Source organism: Cucurbita pepo, chromosome 7 (assembly GCF_057944985.1).
Source record: "Cucurbita pepo subsp. pepo isolate OVF chromosome 7, ASM5794498v1, whole genome shotgun sequence".
NCBI classification, from domain to species: domain Eukaryota; kingdom Viridiplantae; phylum Streptophyta; class Magnoliopsida; order Cucurbitales; family Cucurbitaceae; genus Cucurbita; species Cucurbita pepo.
Genome location: NC_141804.1, coordinates 9,853,389 through 9,870,554, shown reverse-complemented (window position 1 = coordinate 9,870,554; position 17,166 = coordinate 9,853,389). Strand labels below are relative to the sequence as shown.

Genomic DNA, 17,166 nt, shown 5'->3' with positions numbered 1-17,166 from the left:
ATACCTTTAGTTATATATATATATATATATATATATATATATATATATATTTTGAATACAAAAGGGTTGAATCCAAAGATTATTGGGATAAATAAAATGGAATCATAAAAAAATTTAAAAAAAAAATAAAAAAACAAATAAAAAATGCACGTGCGGGCATGGCTGTGGCTGTGGTGCGCTTTGTAGGCTTACGAGGCCAAGTGCTACGAGCCGCTGCCCAACGGCCAATGCACGCACTTGGGTTCTACGTCTTGGCCCTTGTACTTAAGACTTCAAAAGCCAATCCAAACGTGAAGAAATACGACTCGGGACTCTCTTGATGATATGAAAAATGTCGGGTTCTGTGCAGAAACCAGATATTTTCGAGACGGTACGCTATCCATGAATAACCACATAATTTCTACCTCATACCCGACATCAAGTTTGGCACAATGTTGATATAGATTTGACATGAAAATCAGTCGACTTTGGGTAGCTTGGTCAATGGTTTGATTTGTCTCGTCATTCTAATCAACTCAATTGATTTAGTTTTAGACGGGAAATAACCGAGCATGTCAACACGTACTCGATATCAATTTAGACGCGATCTTAATATGGATTTGACATGAAGATTAGTATTTTTGTACCTCGTCGGTCTGACTTTCGGTAGTTCAATCAACTCAATTGATTTAATTTCAGATCGAAAATAACCAAACATATAAATACGTACTCGACATCAATTTTGATATAGATTTGACATTTAGATTGTTTTTCTCTGCCACGTTGGTCGGCTTTTAGTATTTTGGTCAATAGTTTGATCTGTCTTGTCATTTCGATCTACCGTGGAAATAACCGAGCGTGTTTACAACTCAACGATCTAATTGGGATTGAGATTTTGGGTTCTAAAAGAATGGGTTTCAAAGAATGGAATAAAAATATAAAAAAAGTAGATTCCATTGCACAAAGGAGAATAAGCTGACCTCCTTCCTTTTTCTATCACCTGCACTGAGTGGAAAAGAAAAAGAAAAAGCTAACCCAGAAGAGTTGATGGCTTTGCGGTCAGGTTCGTCGGACTTGCTGATCATATACCCGGCAAAGAGTAGGAGTTTCGTTCTTTCAACACTTGAGCAAGACCTCTTAGCCACCTGTTTGAGAAGGAAATCACAAACGACTCTCTAGATAGAGTGTGTTGGTTGTAGTAGCTAATAGCAAGAGATAAGTCTCAATTTGACAACTCGACAATGGGGCAAGACCCAATATCGAGAGGAGAATAGATAAGATGTCTACTAACGAGACTAGACTACCTTGCCTTCTTCTACCCACGGACAACACCCCCCACACTCGAACAAGATCTCTTAGCCACCTGTTCGAGAAGGAAATCACTAGATAGAGTGTGTTGGTTGTAGTAGCTAATAGCAAGAGATAAGTCTCGATTTGACAACTCGACAACGAGGCAAGACCTGATATCGAGAGGAGAATAGATAAGACGTCTACTAACGAGACTAGATTAGACTACCCTGCCTTCTTTCTACCCACAAATAACCCCCCACTCGAACAAGACCTCTTAGCCGCCTATTCGAAAAGGAAATCACGAACGACTCTCTAGATAGAGTGTGTTGGTTGCAGTAGCTAATAGCAAGAGATAAATCTCGATTTGACAACTCGACAACGGGGCAAGCCCAATATCGAGAGGAGAATAGACAAGACGTCTACTAACGAGACTAGACTAGACTACCCTGCCTTCTTCTACCCACTCAAACAAGACCTCTTAGCCACCTGTTCGAGAATGAAATCACAAACGACTCTTTAGATAGAGCGTGTTGGTTGCAGTAACTAATAGCAAGAGATAAGTCCCGATTTGACAACTCGACAACGGGGCAAGACCTGGTACGGAGAGGAGAATAGATAAGACATCCGCTAACGAGACTAGACTAGACTACCTGCCCAAATAAATGCCAAAATGAGTAAGGACAAGTATAGTACAAGGAGAAGGCACTGTCCAGTACTAAGAAACTGGAGTGTAAGTGGCCACTCAGGACATCCTGAACTTTCAGATCATGAAAGCAGCAGCAACCAGAGAAGAGAAATTTAATAAACAAGGTACAGATTAGGCCATTGATGGTTACCATCAAGCAACAGTAATCTCTGTACAGATATATCAGATGAAGAAGATAGAACATGCATGGAAATGGAATTACACCAGCACAAAAGCTACTCTAAGTTCTTGCTGTCAGCTAAAAAGAAACCGAAGATCTTCGGTCGACGACTCAAATTTCTCAGGAATTTTCCAGATCATGATGATTTACTATGCAAGAATGAGATAAAGAACAATGAACGGTCAACAGTTCTGTAATCTTTGGAGTAACTGAAAATCTTCAGTCGATTCAGACTTTTCCACAAACTCAAATTTCTCAATATTTTTCCAGATCAGGATGATTACTATGCAAGAATGAGATGAGGAACAATGAACAATCAACAATAATGTAATCTTTGGAGAAACCGAAAATCTTCGATCGACTCAAATTTCTGAGTATTTTTCCAGATCATGATGATTTACTATGCAAGAACGAGATGAAGAACAATGAACAGTCAACAGTTCTATAATCTTTGGAGAAACCGAACATCCTCGGTCAATTCAAACATTCCCCAAAACTCAAATTTCTCAGTATTTATCCAAATCATGATGATTTACTATGCAAGAACGAGATGAAGAACAATGAACAGTCAACAGTTCTATAATCTTTGGAGAAACCAAAATTCATCCGTAGATTCAAACATTCCCAAAACTCAAATTTCTCAGTATTTTTTCAGATCATAATGATTTACTATGCAAGAACAAGATGAAGAACAATAAACAGTCAACAGTTCTATAATCTTTGGAGAAACCGAACATCTTCGGTCGATTCAAACATTCCCCAAAACTCAAATTTCTCAGTATTTTTCCAAATTACGATGATTTACTATGCAAGAACGAGATGAAGAACAACGAACAGTCAACAGTTCGGTAATCTTTGCTATGTCCAATCCAAAAAGAAAAAGCATCATGATTCATTAGTGGGTTCTGGACCTTTCTTTTTCTTGTTTCCTTTACTTTTCTTTTGTTAAAATGGAGCTTCACTAAAAGATTCTCCACACCATTTCAGGAAAAAGCATTCAAACTTAAATCAACTGATTGCTTTACATGATGAACAGGAAATGTATGTACAATGTCAGAATTGATATTGAATCTAGTCTAGCTTTTGAAATATGGGTTGTTTCATTACCCACAAAATAATATGAATGATAAACAGAGGATGGTATGAACTTCACCTTCCAATTTACATATTAATTTGTGTCCTATGTATCAGAATCCAGCAGCTCCAGCTAATGTAAGACACCGCTTTAGCATCAAGGCATCTGCCACCATTGAATGTATTGTCAGGTATCATTAAACAATAATCGATATCTCATGTTACTACCAAATGTTACTTTTAGTGTCTTGTCATATCCCTCAGGGCTTTTGAGAATTTCATTGAAAAGATTATGTCGCTAAAAGCATATCTATACGTGAGTGTTTGGGCTGCTGAACTAATCTTATCGAACAACTGTTTGACTCTATAACATTTGGTTGCCAAGATGACTCTATAACATTTGGTTGCCAAGATGCAAGACGGTTGCCAAGATGACTCGTCTTGCCTCTTTAGGGGTTGTTAATGAGCTTCTTGTTCCTACAAGGTGGTATACTATCTATGAATCCAGGGAATTCTTTCTTTGGTCAATTTCATACTTCGGCTGGAGGAGGGAACGAAACATTCCTTATAAGGGTGTGAAAACCTCTCCCTAGTAGACGCGTTTTAAAACCGTGAGGCTAACGGCGATACGTAACGGATGAAAGCGGACAATATATGTTAGTGGTGGGGTTGGGCTGTTACAAATGTATCAGAGCCAGACACTAGGTGGTGCGTCAACGAGAACGTTGGGCCTCCAAAGTGGGTGGATTGTGAGATCCCACATCGGCTGGAGAGAGGAACGAAACATTCCTTATAAGGGTGTGAATATCTCTCCCTAGTAGACGCGTTTTAGAACCGTGAGGCTGACGGCGATATGTAATGGATGAAAGTGGACAATATCTGTTAGTGGTGGGGTTGGGCTGTTACAAATGTATCAGAGCCAGACACTAGGTGGTGCGTCAACGAGAACGTTGGGCCTCCAAAGTGGGTGGATTGTGAGATCCCACATCGGCTGGAGAGAGGAACGAAACATTCCTTATAAGGGTGTGAATATCTCTCCCTAGTAGACGCGTTTTAGAACCGTGAGGCTGACGGCGATATGTAATGGATGAAAGTGGACAATATCTGTTAGTGGTGGGGTTGGGCTGTTACAAATGTATCAGAGCCAGACACTAGGTGGTGCATCAGCGAGAACGTTGGGCCTCCAAAGGGGGTGGATTGTGAGATCCCACATCGGCTGGAAAGAGGAACGAAGCATTCCTTATAAGGGTGTGAAAATCTCTCCCTAGTAGACGCGTTTTAGAACCGTGAGGCTGACGGCGATATGTAATGGATGAAAGTGGACAATATTTGTTAGTGGTGGGGTTGGGCTGTTACAAATGTATCAGAGCCAGACACTAGGTGGTGCATCAGCGAGAACATTGCGCCTCCAAAGGGGGTGGATTGTGAGATCCCACATCGGCTGGAGAGAGGAACGAGACATTCCTTATAAGGGTGTGAAAATCTCTCCCTAGTAGACGCGTTTTAGAACCGTGAGGCTGACGGCGATATGTAATGGATGAAAGTGGACAATATCTGTTAGTGGTGGGGTTAGGCTGTTACAAATGGTATCAGAGCCAGACATCAGGCGGTGTGTCAGCGAGAACGTTAGGCCCCCAAAGGAGGTGGATTGTGAGATCCCACATCGGCTGGAGAGATGAACGAACCATTCCTTATAAGGGTGTGGAAACCTCTCCCTAATAGACACGTTTTAAAACCGTGAGGCTGACGGCGATACGTAACGGGCTAAAGCGAACAATATATGTTAGTGGTAGGTTTGAATTGTTACAAATGGTATCAGAGGCAGACATCGGGCGTTGTGCCAGCGAGGACGCTGTGCCCTCAAGGGGGGTGGATTGTGAGATCTTACATCGGCTGGAGAGGGGAACAAAGCATTCTATAAGGGTGTGGAAACTTCTCCCTAGCAGACACATTTTGAAACCATGAGGCTGACGACGATACATAACAGGTCAAAGTGGACAATATCTATTAGCGGTGGGCTTGGATTGTAACAAATGGTATCAGAGCCAGACATCGAGTGGTGTGCTAGTGAGGACGCTGGCCCCCAAGGATGGTGGATTGTGAGATCCCACATCGGTTGGAGAGGAGAACGAAACATTCCTTATAAGGGTTTAAAAACCTCTCCCTAGTAGACATTGCCCCCGACCTTGTTTTTAATACTAACTATTTACATAACAAGTGAGTTGAAGTTTCAATGAGTTTTAGCCGAGTGTTTCGTACTTACCTCGAACGGAGAGCCGAAAGAGAAAAGTTTTCTTTGTTCATCAGTAGGATTCAACAACCACTGGCAGAACATCACAGCTGCTCCAACAACAGATAGAAGTGACAACATTGCTAGAAATCCAAAATGCGAAGTATCGTTGGCGATTATTGCAACTCCCAACATTATCGACTCCGCTAAACTAGCGACCGAAACCTCTGTTGATGCAATGAGATTCGTTTTCGATGTCGGAATCCCAGTTTGAAGAATCTGTTGCCCCACGACATTATATGACATGTGTCCCAACCTAGATAGAACCTGCATAAAAGATGAAATGAGTATCTGATGCATCACATTTTGAGCTAATAGCTGCAGGAACTGATTCTTACGATCATAGATAAGAAGAAAAGAAGAGGGCTCTGCCGGGAAAGAGAACCACTACAGTACACAGCAACAGCAACTGTTAGAAGGGCAGCTTGAAATATTAATCCAATTGCTCCAGCCTGACAAATGAAGCTATGAAGTGCATGAGACTATGTCGAAAATATAGAACTGCACGGAATTACGAGAACGAAAATAGAAGAAAACGTGTATAACCTTCAAAATTCCGAATTGCCTGACCAAATTTGCTGATACAAAGGTTGCAGTAACACCCATGAAAGCACATAGTCCACTAAAACCCCCAATAATTGATGGACTAAGCCCTGTAAGTCATACCAATCAAAAGCAAAAGAACAACTAATCAGAAAGCAGGTCGTGTGAAGTTATGATTCGCCAAGGGACGAAGGGATGAAATTATATGATGTGTAGCAATTCGTTATGCGATCTAGCTAAGGTTTTATACGGATAACAAAACTAAACGCTCATTAGACCGGAAGATTATTCCATTTCAACCAAGCTCCCTTTTTTGTCGCCTACATCCGCTAAAAAGCAATAGAGAGAACCGCTCTTTGCTTCACTCAAGATGCTGTTTTATTCTATGGATTATAGAAGTTAACATTTGGATGTCCCACATTGGTTGGGGAGGAGAACAAACCACCATTTATAAGGGTGTGGAAACCTTCCCCTAGCAGACGCGTTTTAAAGCCTTGAGGTGAAGCCCGAAAGGGAAAGCCCAAAGAGGACAATATCTGCTAGCGGTGGATCTGGGTCGTTACAAATGGTATCAGAGCCAGACACCGGACGATGTGCCTACCTTCTCGCTATTCCCCGAAAGGGGGTAGACACGAGGCGGTGTGCCAGTAAGGGCCCTAGGCCCCAAAGGGGGGTGGATTTGGGGGTGGTCCCACATCGATTGGAGGAAGGAAAGAGTGCTAGCGAGGACGCTGGGCCCCGAAGGGGGGTGGATTGTGATGTCCCACATTGGTTGGGGAGGAGAACAAACCATCATTTATAAGGGTGTGGAAACCTTCCCCTAGCAGACGCGTTTTAAAGCCTTGAGGGGAAGCCCGAAAAGGAAAGCCCAAAGAGGACAATATCTGCTAGCAGTGGATCTGGGTCGTTACAACATTTTTCAGGAAACCACGAAGCGCCCGGGAAAAGGGAAATGAGGCGTTAAGAAAACGAAAACAAAGCGCCCCTTTCCCTATTGGTCGAGTGGTCCAACAAAAGGTGGGTGTGCGTTGAAGCTACATCTGCTTGGCAGAACGAACTTAAAACTATGATGATCGTATCGAGCTTGCAGCAATGAATATACCTTGCTGAGTTAAGAACGCCGTCATCAAACTTCCCGGTGCGAGGACTGCATTGAAGTAGAGGAGAACATAGGCAAGGCTTGCAGGAAGAGCTGGTTGCTGCAAGTATTCCCTCCATCCATTTTTAATAACTTCTACACCCACATCCACTGGAAGCACAAGAGATAATGTTAGAAAAAAGAATGTATCAGAACGGCCTATTGATTGAATAGCATAATGGTTCATGAAAGTTTACTTATACTCTCAGCATCAGGCGAGTTTACTTTAGAGGGATTGCTACAACAGGTTTGTGAGCATTTTGCACGATCGAGAACACCGGTGGAGAGTTGGTTCGTTAACCATGTAAGTACAACCTGACAAAACGTGTATCGATTAACAAATTTACCTCTCGAGAAAGATCTCATTAGCACGGAAATAAGTAATTACCACAACTGGCAAGGACCATAACATTAAACCTGCAGCGAACTTCAAGCAAGTCACTGGGTCGTACTTGGAGAGGAAAATGCCAAATAAAGATGCTCCAACTATCTGCACATTAAAAATGTCTTAGTCAATTGTTTGCAACTTTTCGTATAGATACTTGATGTAACGGCCCAAGCCCACCACTAGTAGATATTGTCCTCTTTGGGCTTTCCCTTTTGAGCTATCCCTCAAGGTTTTTAAAACGCGTCTTACAAACCTTGAGGGGAAGCCCGGAAGGGAAAGTCCAAAGAGGACAATATTTGCTGGCAGAGGGTTTGGGCTGTTACAAATGGTATCAACTAGACACCAAGCGATGTGCTAGCGAGGACGCTGAGCCCAGAAGGAGGTGGACACGAGGCAGTGTGTCAGCGAGGAGGTTGAGCCCCGAAGGGAGGTGGACACGAGGCGGTGTGCCAGCATGGACGCTGGGCCCCGAAGGGGGTGGGTTGGAGGGTCACATATTGATTGGAGAAAGGGAACGAGTGCTAGCGAGGACGCTGGGACTTGAAGGGGGGTGGATTGTGAGATCCCACATCGGTTGGACAGGGGAACGAATCATTCTTTATAAGGGTGTGGAAACCTTTCCCTAGCAGACTAGGTAAACCCGGAAAGGAAAGCCCAAAGAGGACAATATTTACTAGCGGTGGGCTTGGGTTGTTAAACCTTGTTTAACTGAAGAAGGAGATAGATATAATGTGACTACCTAAATGGTAATTTTTATTAGAATGCAAGCATGTTAAAACAAACACAAAATTATGATCACATGGAGCTGGAAAAAAAAAAAATCAGAAGACCCATTTACCTCACATAGAAGGTCAATTCTACTAAGAACAGCATTAGCTTCTGCAAGTGCAATAGGCCTATTAATTCCAGCTAACTGTACATGGAAAAAGAAAGCTAGTTTTAGAGACATTTCTTGAATAACAAGGATACAAATAATTTAAAACGAAACATACCAACACGACCCAGTCACGCTCCATAGCAACCCCCAATGCTATGCCAGATAACCTCTCTATGGCACCAGCAAAAATCAGTGTAACAAACCAAGGCTGGAGAAGTATGGACGACGATGCAGCCGAACGTGGAACGGTATGGGCATATATTACCATTGAGGCTGATAGCAACTGAGCAGCAGCCTGAAGTAAACAGAAATCTTAGATTGTAAAAAGAAAAAAAGCCAGGTCATATTCAATATGAGTTCTATAATGGGTCTGGCTAGTTGAGTTGTAACGGCGCAAGCCCACCGCTAGCAGATATTGTCCTCTTTGGACATTCCCCTCAAGGTTTTTAAAACACGTCTGCTAGGGAGAGGTTTCCACACCCTTATAAAGAATGCTTTGTTCTCTTCCCCAATCGACGTGGGATCTCACAATCCACCCCCTTCGGGGCTCAGCCTCTTCGCTGGCACATCGCTCGGTGTCTGGCTCTGATACCATTTGTAACGACCACTTTCAGATATTGTCCTCCTTGGACTTTCCCACAAGGTTTTTAAAATGTGTCTGCTAGGGAGAGGTTTCCACATCCTTATAAAGAATGCTTCGTTCTCCTCCCCAACCGATGTGGGATCTCACATAAGTTCCATGCATGCTCTAATATTGAACTTCTGATATTAACGACATTCGAATGGATAAAGATACCTGAACACAATTCAGACAAGCATGTGCAGGTACTCTCGGGAAATTATCCATAAACTTCCCGACCAACGGACCTCCAACTATTAACGCGAGCTGCAAACACTTTCAACATATTAGAGAGCATCTCACTTGCATCATGATTCAAAATGATTTATCTGGATGAATAGCTATTTACCTTAGTAAAGAATCCCATAACAGCTACTGGCAGAAGACTAGAATGAAGCAGAGCAATCGAAGTAGGCCACGCAAAATTCCAAAGCTGTTCGACCAAATTCCCCGCAATACATGAGGCATATAGAGCTATAAGGTCGAAGTATCATTTCGAGTCAGGAACGACTACCGAGATCAAAAGAAGTCATATAGTTCATATCTAAATTTATAGCTGAAACATCACTCTTGCAAGCATTTAGGTATCTCTAGCACCATATGATATCAAACATGATTTCAGAGCTTGAAATCATGGCTAATAATAGAACTCTTGTTCATAAATCACTGATAGTTAAACAATTTAGATATCAAACTCAGAGCTTCAAAATCAAGAACTTGGATTCTCATGTTTTAAAACTCTAGTTGGTGAAGATCTTTGCCATGAACACATGAATCTAAATATTAGTTTAGGATTATTTATTATATCACATCGATAAAACGTGGGGGGGGGGGGGGGGGGGGGTGGCGGTGGCGGTTCGTACCGTACAACCCAGCTGGATGAGCTGGAGTTGCTGCAAGAACATTCTGCTCCTCCTCAGATAGAACCTACAATAACATAAACAGAATAGATGTAATGCCTGATTTGAACTATGATCTTCTTCCATAATAGAGCAAAAGAACATCAAATCATAGTGAAAGAGGATTCCTCAGGCAGCATACAGGCAAAGTTGTCAAAAGACTATCGACGTAAGTCCTTTCGGTCAATAAACTCAGAGGTTCGGTTTGTAGAGTCAAAGTATCCGCCTCGAGGAAACCGGAATTCAATTGTACAATGGGAAGTGAACAATCAGCTTCTACAGAAGATAACACTTCTTGGACGTCGTCTTCAACTGAAACTTGGTCGAATGTTACATCGGGGTTCGTTATCGAACATTTTGAAATGACTCTCTCAAGCCTGAAGCCAAAAGTTTGCAGTATAAAGAGAATTAATCACCAATTCCTAAACGAAAACAATATTTCAAGATTAAGAGAAAACAATATTTCAAGATTAAGAAAAGGGCTCATTATCCTAAAACTAAATAATGGTTTTGCTTTTGGTTTCCCCAAAAGGCCTCATACCAATGGAGATAGTATTTCTCACTTATAAATCCCTGAACATTTCCTAAATTAGTCAATGTAGAACTCCCTCCCAACAATCCTCCCTTCGAACAAAGTACACTATAGAGTCTCCCTTGAGACCTATGGAGCCCTCAAACAACCTCCCCTTAATCGAAGCTTGACTCCTTCTCTGGAGTCCTTGAACAAAGTACACCCTTTGTTCGACACTTGAGTCACTTTTGATTACACCTTCGAGGCTCACAACTTCTCTGTTCGATATTTGAGGATTCTATTGACATGGCTAAGTTAAAGGCATGACTCTGGTACCATGTTAGGAATCACGACTCTTTACAATGGTATTATATTGTCCACTTTGAGCATAAGCTCTCATAGTTGTGCTTTTGGTTTCCCCAAAATACCTCATACGAATGGAGATAGTATTTCTCACTTATAAATTCACAACCATTCCCTAAATTAGCCAACGTGGGACTCCCTCCCAACAATTCTATCCTCGAACAAAGTACACTAAAGAGTCTCCCCTGAGACCTATGGAGCCCTCAAACAACCTCCCCTTAATCGAAGCTCGACTCCATCTCTGGAGTCCTTGAACAAAGTACACCTTTTGTTCGACACTTGAGTCACTTTTGATTACACCTTCGAGGCTCACAACTTCTCTGTTCGATATTTGAGGATTCTATTGACATGGCTAAGTTAAGGGCATGACTCTGGTACCATGTTAGGAATCACGACTCTCTACAATGGTATTATATTGTCCACTTTGAGCATAAGCTCTCATAGTTTTGCTTTTGGTTTCCCCAAAATGCCTCGTACGAATGGAGATAGTATTTCTCACTTATAAATTCACAACCATTCCCTAAATTTGCCAACGTGGGACTCCCTCCCAACAATTCTCTCCTCGAACAAAGTACACTAAAGAGTCTCCCCTGAGACCTATGGAGCCCTCAAACAACCTCCCCTTAATCGAAGCTCGACTCCTTCTCTGGAGTCCTCGAACAAAGTACACCTTTTGTTCGACACTTGAATCACTTTTGACTACACCTTCAAGACTCACAACTTCTTTGTTCGATATTTGAGGATTCTATTGACATGGCTAAGTTAAGGATATGGCTCTCGTACCATGTTAGGAATCACGACTCACTACAATGGTATAATATTGTCCACTTTGAGCATAAGCTCTCATGGTTGCATCATATCAATGGAGATAGTATTCCTCACTTATAAGTCCATGATCATTCCCTAAATTAGCGGGGACTCCCTCCCAACCATCCTCAACAAAACAAGATTTATCAGCTACTTCATTGGCTAAGCTAAGATATCAGACAACAAATGCTGCTACATCTAGTTCATTTCCTCCTAAACTTATACCAGACAACAATATCTAAATGTTTTCATGTCTTTAAAGCTCTCATGGGCATTACCTGGAGCTGGAAGAAATACAAGTCTGATTCAGATTCTTCAACCGTCCACAAGAAACAAAGCGACAGCGAACTCGAGAAGAATGCAATGATTTTGAAAATTTAAAACAGCTAAAAGAGTGGGATTGGCCGAGTGTAAGAGTGTAACCAATAGCCATGGCTGCTGCTGCTGCTGCTTTAGCTCCAAGTTCAAGCTCCCAAACTCGAAGAGCCTACAAATGGAGCTTGGCGCACTCATGCAGCCGCTCAAACGCAAATCAGCAACAGGGTTTTCTTTAGGAACATCAAAAAAAGAATTCCAAGAACGATCTCCTTATCAATATCAAAACCCCTCGTCTCAAATCGTCGAGGGCAATCGAAAATGCTTGAATTTGGAACAACCCACAAGCTGTTTCTTGTTCAAGAACCTGGATTGAGAAAATTTGTGGGTAATGGATAGATTTTGGAGCTGAAAAGAAGGTCAGAGAGAGGCTTATCTTTGTGGTGTCGGCTTTTGGTTATGTGCGTCCAAGCGGACTGTTCAAAGTTGGGTGGCGTGGGAGAATTTTGAGCCTCAAGTTAGGTGTGATTCAGAGAGTCTGGGGTTCGTGGGCCAATAGAAATTTTAGAATTTGGATAGCGTAAAAGGTTTGCAAACGAAATGAATGGAATTGATCGGTGTTTATAATGGGGAGGCTGTAGTGGACTTTGTCTGATACCTTCAACTTGTTTTAGAACTATGCATTTTAGATGAATCTTACTAAATAGGTATTTCATGGGCGAAAATTTATAATGAAGTAGCGGATTGGATAAGCAATTATTTGTCAACTCGGGTTTACACGGGTTGGGTTGTGAAAATCTTTTGGATTAACCCGAAATTTTGAGTTGATTGTGTTGGTGACCCGAGTAATCAAAATAGAGACCACAACCTAATCCAACCCTCTATTCTCAGATTGGGTTGGGTTGGGTTGAGCCGAGTCATTATTGAGCGTTCTACACTACATGTTACATTAATGACTAAAATCTCGTAAAACGCTCAAATATCAAACATTCGAATGTCACAATGCATCACTAACATTAGTTACAAAGGTCAAATATTCTTAATTTTCATAATAATCTTACAAGTATGATACATTTGAATTGAGTTCAAACCCTATTTTTGGGTAGGTCGGGTTCACTAAACCAAAAAAATGTCAATCCACGAACTGCCCTAAATTTTGAATTTTCCAAACCCAACCCAAACTCGAAAAAAAAAATGTAACCCGACCCAATTTTTATGATTTTAGTATGATAGTTTAGGTTAATAAGCTCTCGAGTCATATGAACATCCCTAATTGACAAATTATTAGTTACTCTTACTTTTTTTTTTTCTCTTACTTTTTATGTAACAACTCAAAATTTTCTACTTAATTTAAGATTGTTACAAATGGTATCAGAGCTGGACACCGGACGATGTGTCAGCCTTCTCGCTGTTCCCCGAATGAGGGTAGACACGAGGCGGTGTGCCAGTAAAGACGCTGGACCCCAAAGGGAGTGGATTTGGGGGCGGTCCTATATCGATTGAAGGAAGGAAAGAGTGCCAGCGAGGATGCTGGGCCTCGAAGGGAGGTGGATTGTGATGTCCCACATTGGTTCGTGAGGAGAACAAACCACCATTTATAAGGGTGTGGAAACCTTCCCCTAACATGTTTTAAAGTCTTGAGGAGCCCAAAGAGGAAAAATATGTGCTAGCAGTGGATATGAGATGTTACATTTTATTATTTAATTTGATAAATATGGTTTCGTTTGCTTAAATCATTTTTATTGTCAACATAATAAATATTTAATTAAACTATTAATTAATTTTTGTGAAAAATATTAATTAACTATCTACTAATAAAATAAGTTAAATTTATTCAATTAATTAATCAAATACAATCCTAAATGTATTTACTTTTTTTATAATTATACTCTTTTTAATTAAAAGATTTAAAATCAATTAGTTTATATAAAATAAAAAACAAATATTATTTGTAAAAAAAATTAATGGATAATAAATAAATGATAAATTATTTAAATTTTTTCTATGAGTGAAAATTCAAAATCTAACTTTTTTTTATAATTAAAAATATTTATTGATTCTATTTTAATAAGCTATTTGACGTAATTTTAAATTTATTATATACGTGGAAAACCCCTCTCGTGACAAATTTAAAGTTGAAATTAAAAGTAAATTAAAGTTGTCTGATTTTTAATAATTTATATAAAACATTATATTATATATTAAAATATTTGTCTTAAGTTTTATTCATATTGGTTCAGATTTAGTATGACTTCGTTTTATTTACTCGGGTCGGTTTCTAAGTCGATGATGTTTTTTTTTTATCGAGCTTCGATTTTGAATTAAACATTTAAATGACAATGAAATTTGGTTATTTTCTAACAAATATAGGGTCGGTTGAGAAAGATGTTCATATGATTCGACAACGTAGACTATCGAACTCAAACATAGTTATATTTTTATCGGGTTGGGTTAGATTGAATTTTTTGAAATCTCAAAATTTGGTTCGGGTTGTGGACGGACATTTTTTTGGTCGTGTCAACCCAACCAAACGCTACCTTACTTTTAAAAAGATTAAGAATATTTGACGTTTGTATGGTGATAACGGAATGTTTTCATTTATTTTAATTCAACTCAACTCAAATAAGTTGATAACTCAATGTAAAACTGTATGAGTTCGGATGAGCTGATCTCGCATTTCCTAGTCGAAAAAGACGAGTTCTTTGTTTGTCTCGCATTTCTCTTCAAACAAATATGGAAAAACGTTACTAACCCACCAAACCCTTCTTTCATAGAGCCGTGTATTGTAAGTGTCTGGACCTGCCTAGAGCAAGCCTCCCATAGAAGCAAGTAAAGTTGGTGAGTCGTATGATGGATAACTATCTCCTGCGGTTCGATGAGGACTCAGCTCTTAGTTAGTACCTCTTGATTTCGGGATGGACCCTTTTACGGTCAGCGAAATTTAACCCTAATTAAGAAGTTAAAACTGTCCGGAGCGAGCCTCCCATAGAGGCAAGCAAAGTTGGTGAGCCGTATGATGGGCAACTATCTCATGCAGTTCGGAAAGGGCTCAGCTCTTAGTTAGTACCTCTTGATTTTGGGATGGACCCTTTCACGGTCAGCGAAATTTAACCCTAGTTAAGAAGTTAAAACTGTCCGGAGCGAGCCTCTCATAGAGGCAAGCGAAGTTGGTGAGTCGTATGATGGGCAACTATCTCCTGTAGTTCGGAAAGGGCTCAACTCTTAGTTAGTACCTCTTGATTTCGAGATGGACCCTTTTACGGTCAGCGAAATTTAACCCTAATTAAGAAGTTAAAACTGTCCGGAGCGAGCCTCCCATAGAGGCAAGCAAAGTTGGTGAGCCGTATGATGGGCAACTATCTCATGCAGTTCGGAAAGGGCTCAGCTCTTAGTTAGTACCTCTTGGTTTCAGGGGTACCTTTCACGGTCAGCGAAATTTAACCCTAGTTAAGAAGTTAAAATTGTCCGGAGCGAGCCTCCCATAGAGGCAAGCAAAGTTGGTGAGTTGTATGATGGACAACTATCTCCTGTGGTTCGGTGAGGGCTCAACTCTTAGTTAGTACCTCTTGGTTTCGGGATAGACCCTTTTACAGTGAGCGAAATTTAACCCTAGTTAAGAAGTTAAAACTATCTGGAGCGAACCTCCCATAAAGGCAAGCGAAGTTGGTGAGTCGTATGATGGACAATTATCTCCCGTGGTTCTGTGAGGACTCAGCTCTTAGTCAGTACCTCTTGGTTTCGGGATTGACCCTTTCACGATCAGCGAAATTTAACCCTAGTTAAGAAATTAAACCTTCGGGATATCGCAATATAAAAAAAAATGAATTAATGTGGAGGAAAGCATGCCACATCTTTAAAAGAGAATCATAAAATAAAATGAAAAGAATCCAAAAGAGAAAGAAAGAATACATACATACACCCACATGATTGAAAGTGGCATCAAAACATAAACAAAAACAACCACATGCTTCTCTTTCCCTTTGCTCATTTGGCTAACATCACCACTAATCATTGCCTTTCATATGACCAACTAAATTTTATCCACACCCTATTAGTGCTTGCCAACACATCCCTAATTCTCTATTATTATAACACGCTCGGGACAAGAAAAAAACGAATGGGTTTATATGTTTTAGTTAAAGATGTTCGTTTAACTCGTGGGACCTGCCCCGAGCAGGGAAAAGATTCCCTGTTTAAATGGAGAATGAGAGAGCGAGTGGAGAACGTTTTTTTTTTTTTTCCGTTAGATAAATGAGACTAGGGATGGAATTATATTCTCTGTTTCTGCCAATTCTGATATATATATTCTTACATGTTGCTTTAATTTTGAGACTCTGATGGTAAGATCCATCCGTTGGAGAGGGAAACGAAACATTCCTTATAAGTTTGTGGAAACCTCTCTCTAGCATATGCGTTTTAAAACTGTGAGCCTAACGGCGATACGTAATGAGCCAAAGCGGATAATATGTGCTAGCGGTGGGTTTGGGCTGTTACAAATGGTATTAGAGCTAGACACCGAGCAGTGTGTCAACGAGGACATTGGGCTCCAAGGGGGTGGATTGTAAGATCTCACATTGGTTGGAGAGGGGAACAAAACATTCCTTATAAGGGTGTGAAAACCTCTCCCCAAACATCTCATTGTGAGGCTGACGGCGTTACGTAACGAGTCATAGGGGATAATATGTGCTAGTGGTGGGCTTGGGCTGTTACAAATAGTATCAAAGCTAGACACCGAGCCGTGTGCCAGCGATGACATTGAGCTTCCAAGGGGGTGGATTGTAAGATCCTCACATCGGTTGGAGAGGGGAACGAAACATTCCTTATAAGGGTGTGAAAACCTCTCCCCAGACGTCCCACTGTGAGGCTGACGACAATACGTAACAAGCCAAAGCGGATAATATGTGCTAGAGGTGGGCTTAGGCTGTTACAAATGGTATCAAAGCTAGACATCGAGCGGTGTGCCAGCGAGAACGCTGGGCCTCCAAGGGGGTGGATTGTAAGATCTCACCTCGGTTGGAGGGAGAAACAAAACATTCGTTATACGGGTGTGGAAAAACTTTCGCATATCGTCTTTATCATCAATTCTTACCCGCTTCAAAACCCACTTTTTTTCGGTCTTAACCATATAAAAAAAACGTCAATTTATCGTCCACATATTTAAATATTAATTATTTGTACTAGTATGGATGATCTTATAAGATTATTTG

The 17,166-nt window shown here is 40.8% G+C and overlaps 1 protein-coding gene across 3 annotated transcripts; it reads right to left on the bottom strand.

The window, feature by feature from the left end:
* Positions 1–3,116: 3,116 nt before the first annotated feature.
* IREG3 (iron-regulated protein 3) lies at positions 3,117–12,521 on the bottom strand. 3 transcript variants are annotated; one of them, XM_087125455.1, is made up of 14 exons: positions 11,923–12,515; positions 10,106–10,340; positions 9,928–9,991; positions 9,414–9,538; positions 9,242–9,331; positions 8,561–8,740; positions 8,407–8,481; positions 7,569–7,670; positions 7,378–7,495; positions 7,145–7,291; positions 6,046–6,152; positions 5,838–5,951; positions 5,473–5,766; positions 3,117–3,375 (listed from the first exon to the last, which is right to left on the bottom strand). In XM_087125455.1, the coding sequence occupies exons 1-14, from the start codon at positions 12,075–12,077 to the stop codon at positions 3,367–3,369; spliced, it is 1,815 nt and encodes a 604-aa protein (XP_086981581.1). In that variant the 5' UTR covers positions 12,078–12,515; the 3' UTR covers positions 3,117–3,366. The 3 variants fall into 3 exon arrangements, with proteins under 3 accessions (XP_086981581.1, XP_086981582.1, XP_023538531.2); XM_087125456.1 differs by lacking the exon at positions 11,923–12,515 and having other exon boundaries at positions 9,414–9,497; positions 10,106–10,246; XM_023682763.2 differs by lacking the exon at positions 3,117–3,375 and having other exon boundaries at positions 5,623–5,766; positions 5,838–5,964; positions 11,923–12,521.
* Positions 12,522–17,166: the final 4,645 nt, after the last annotated feature.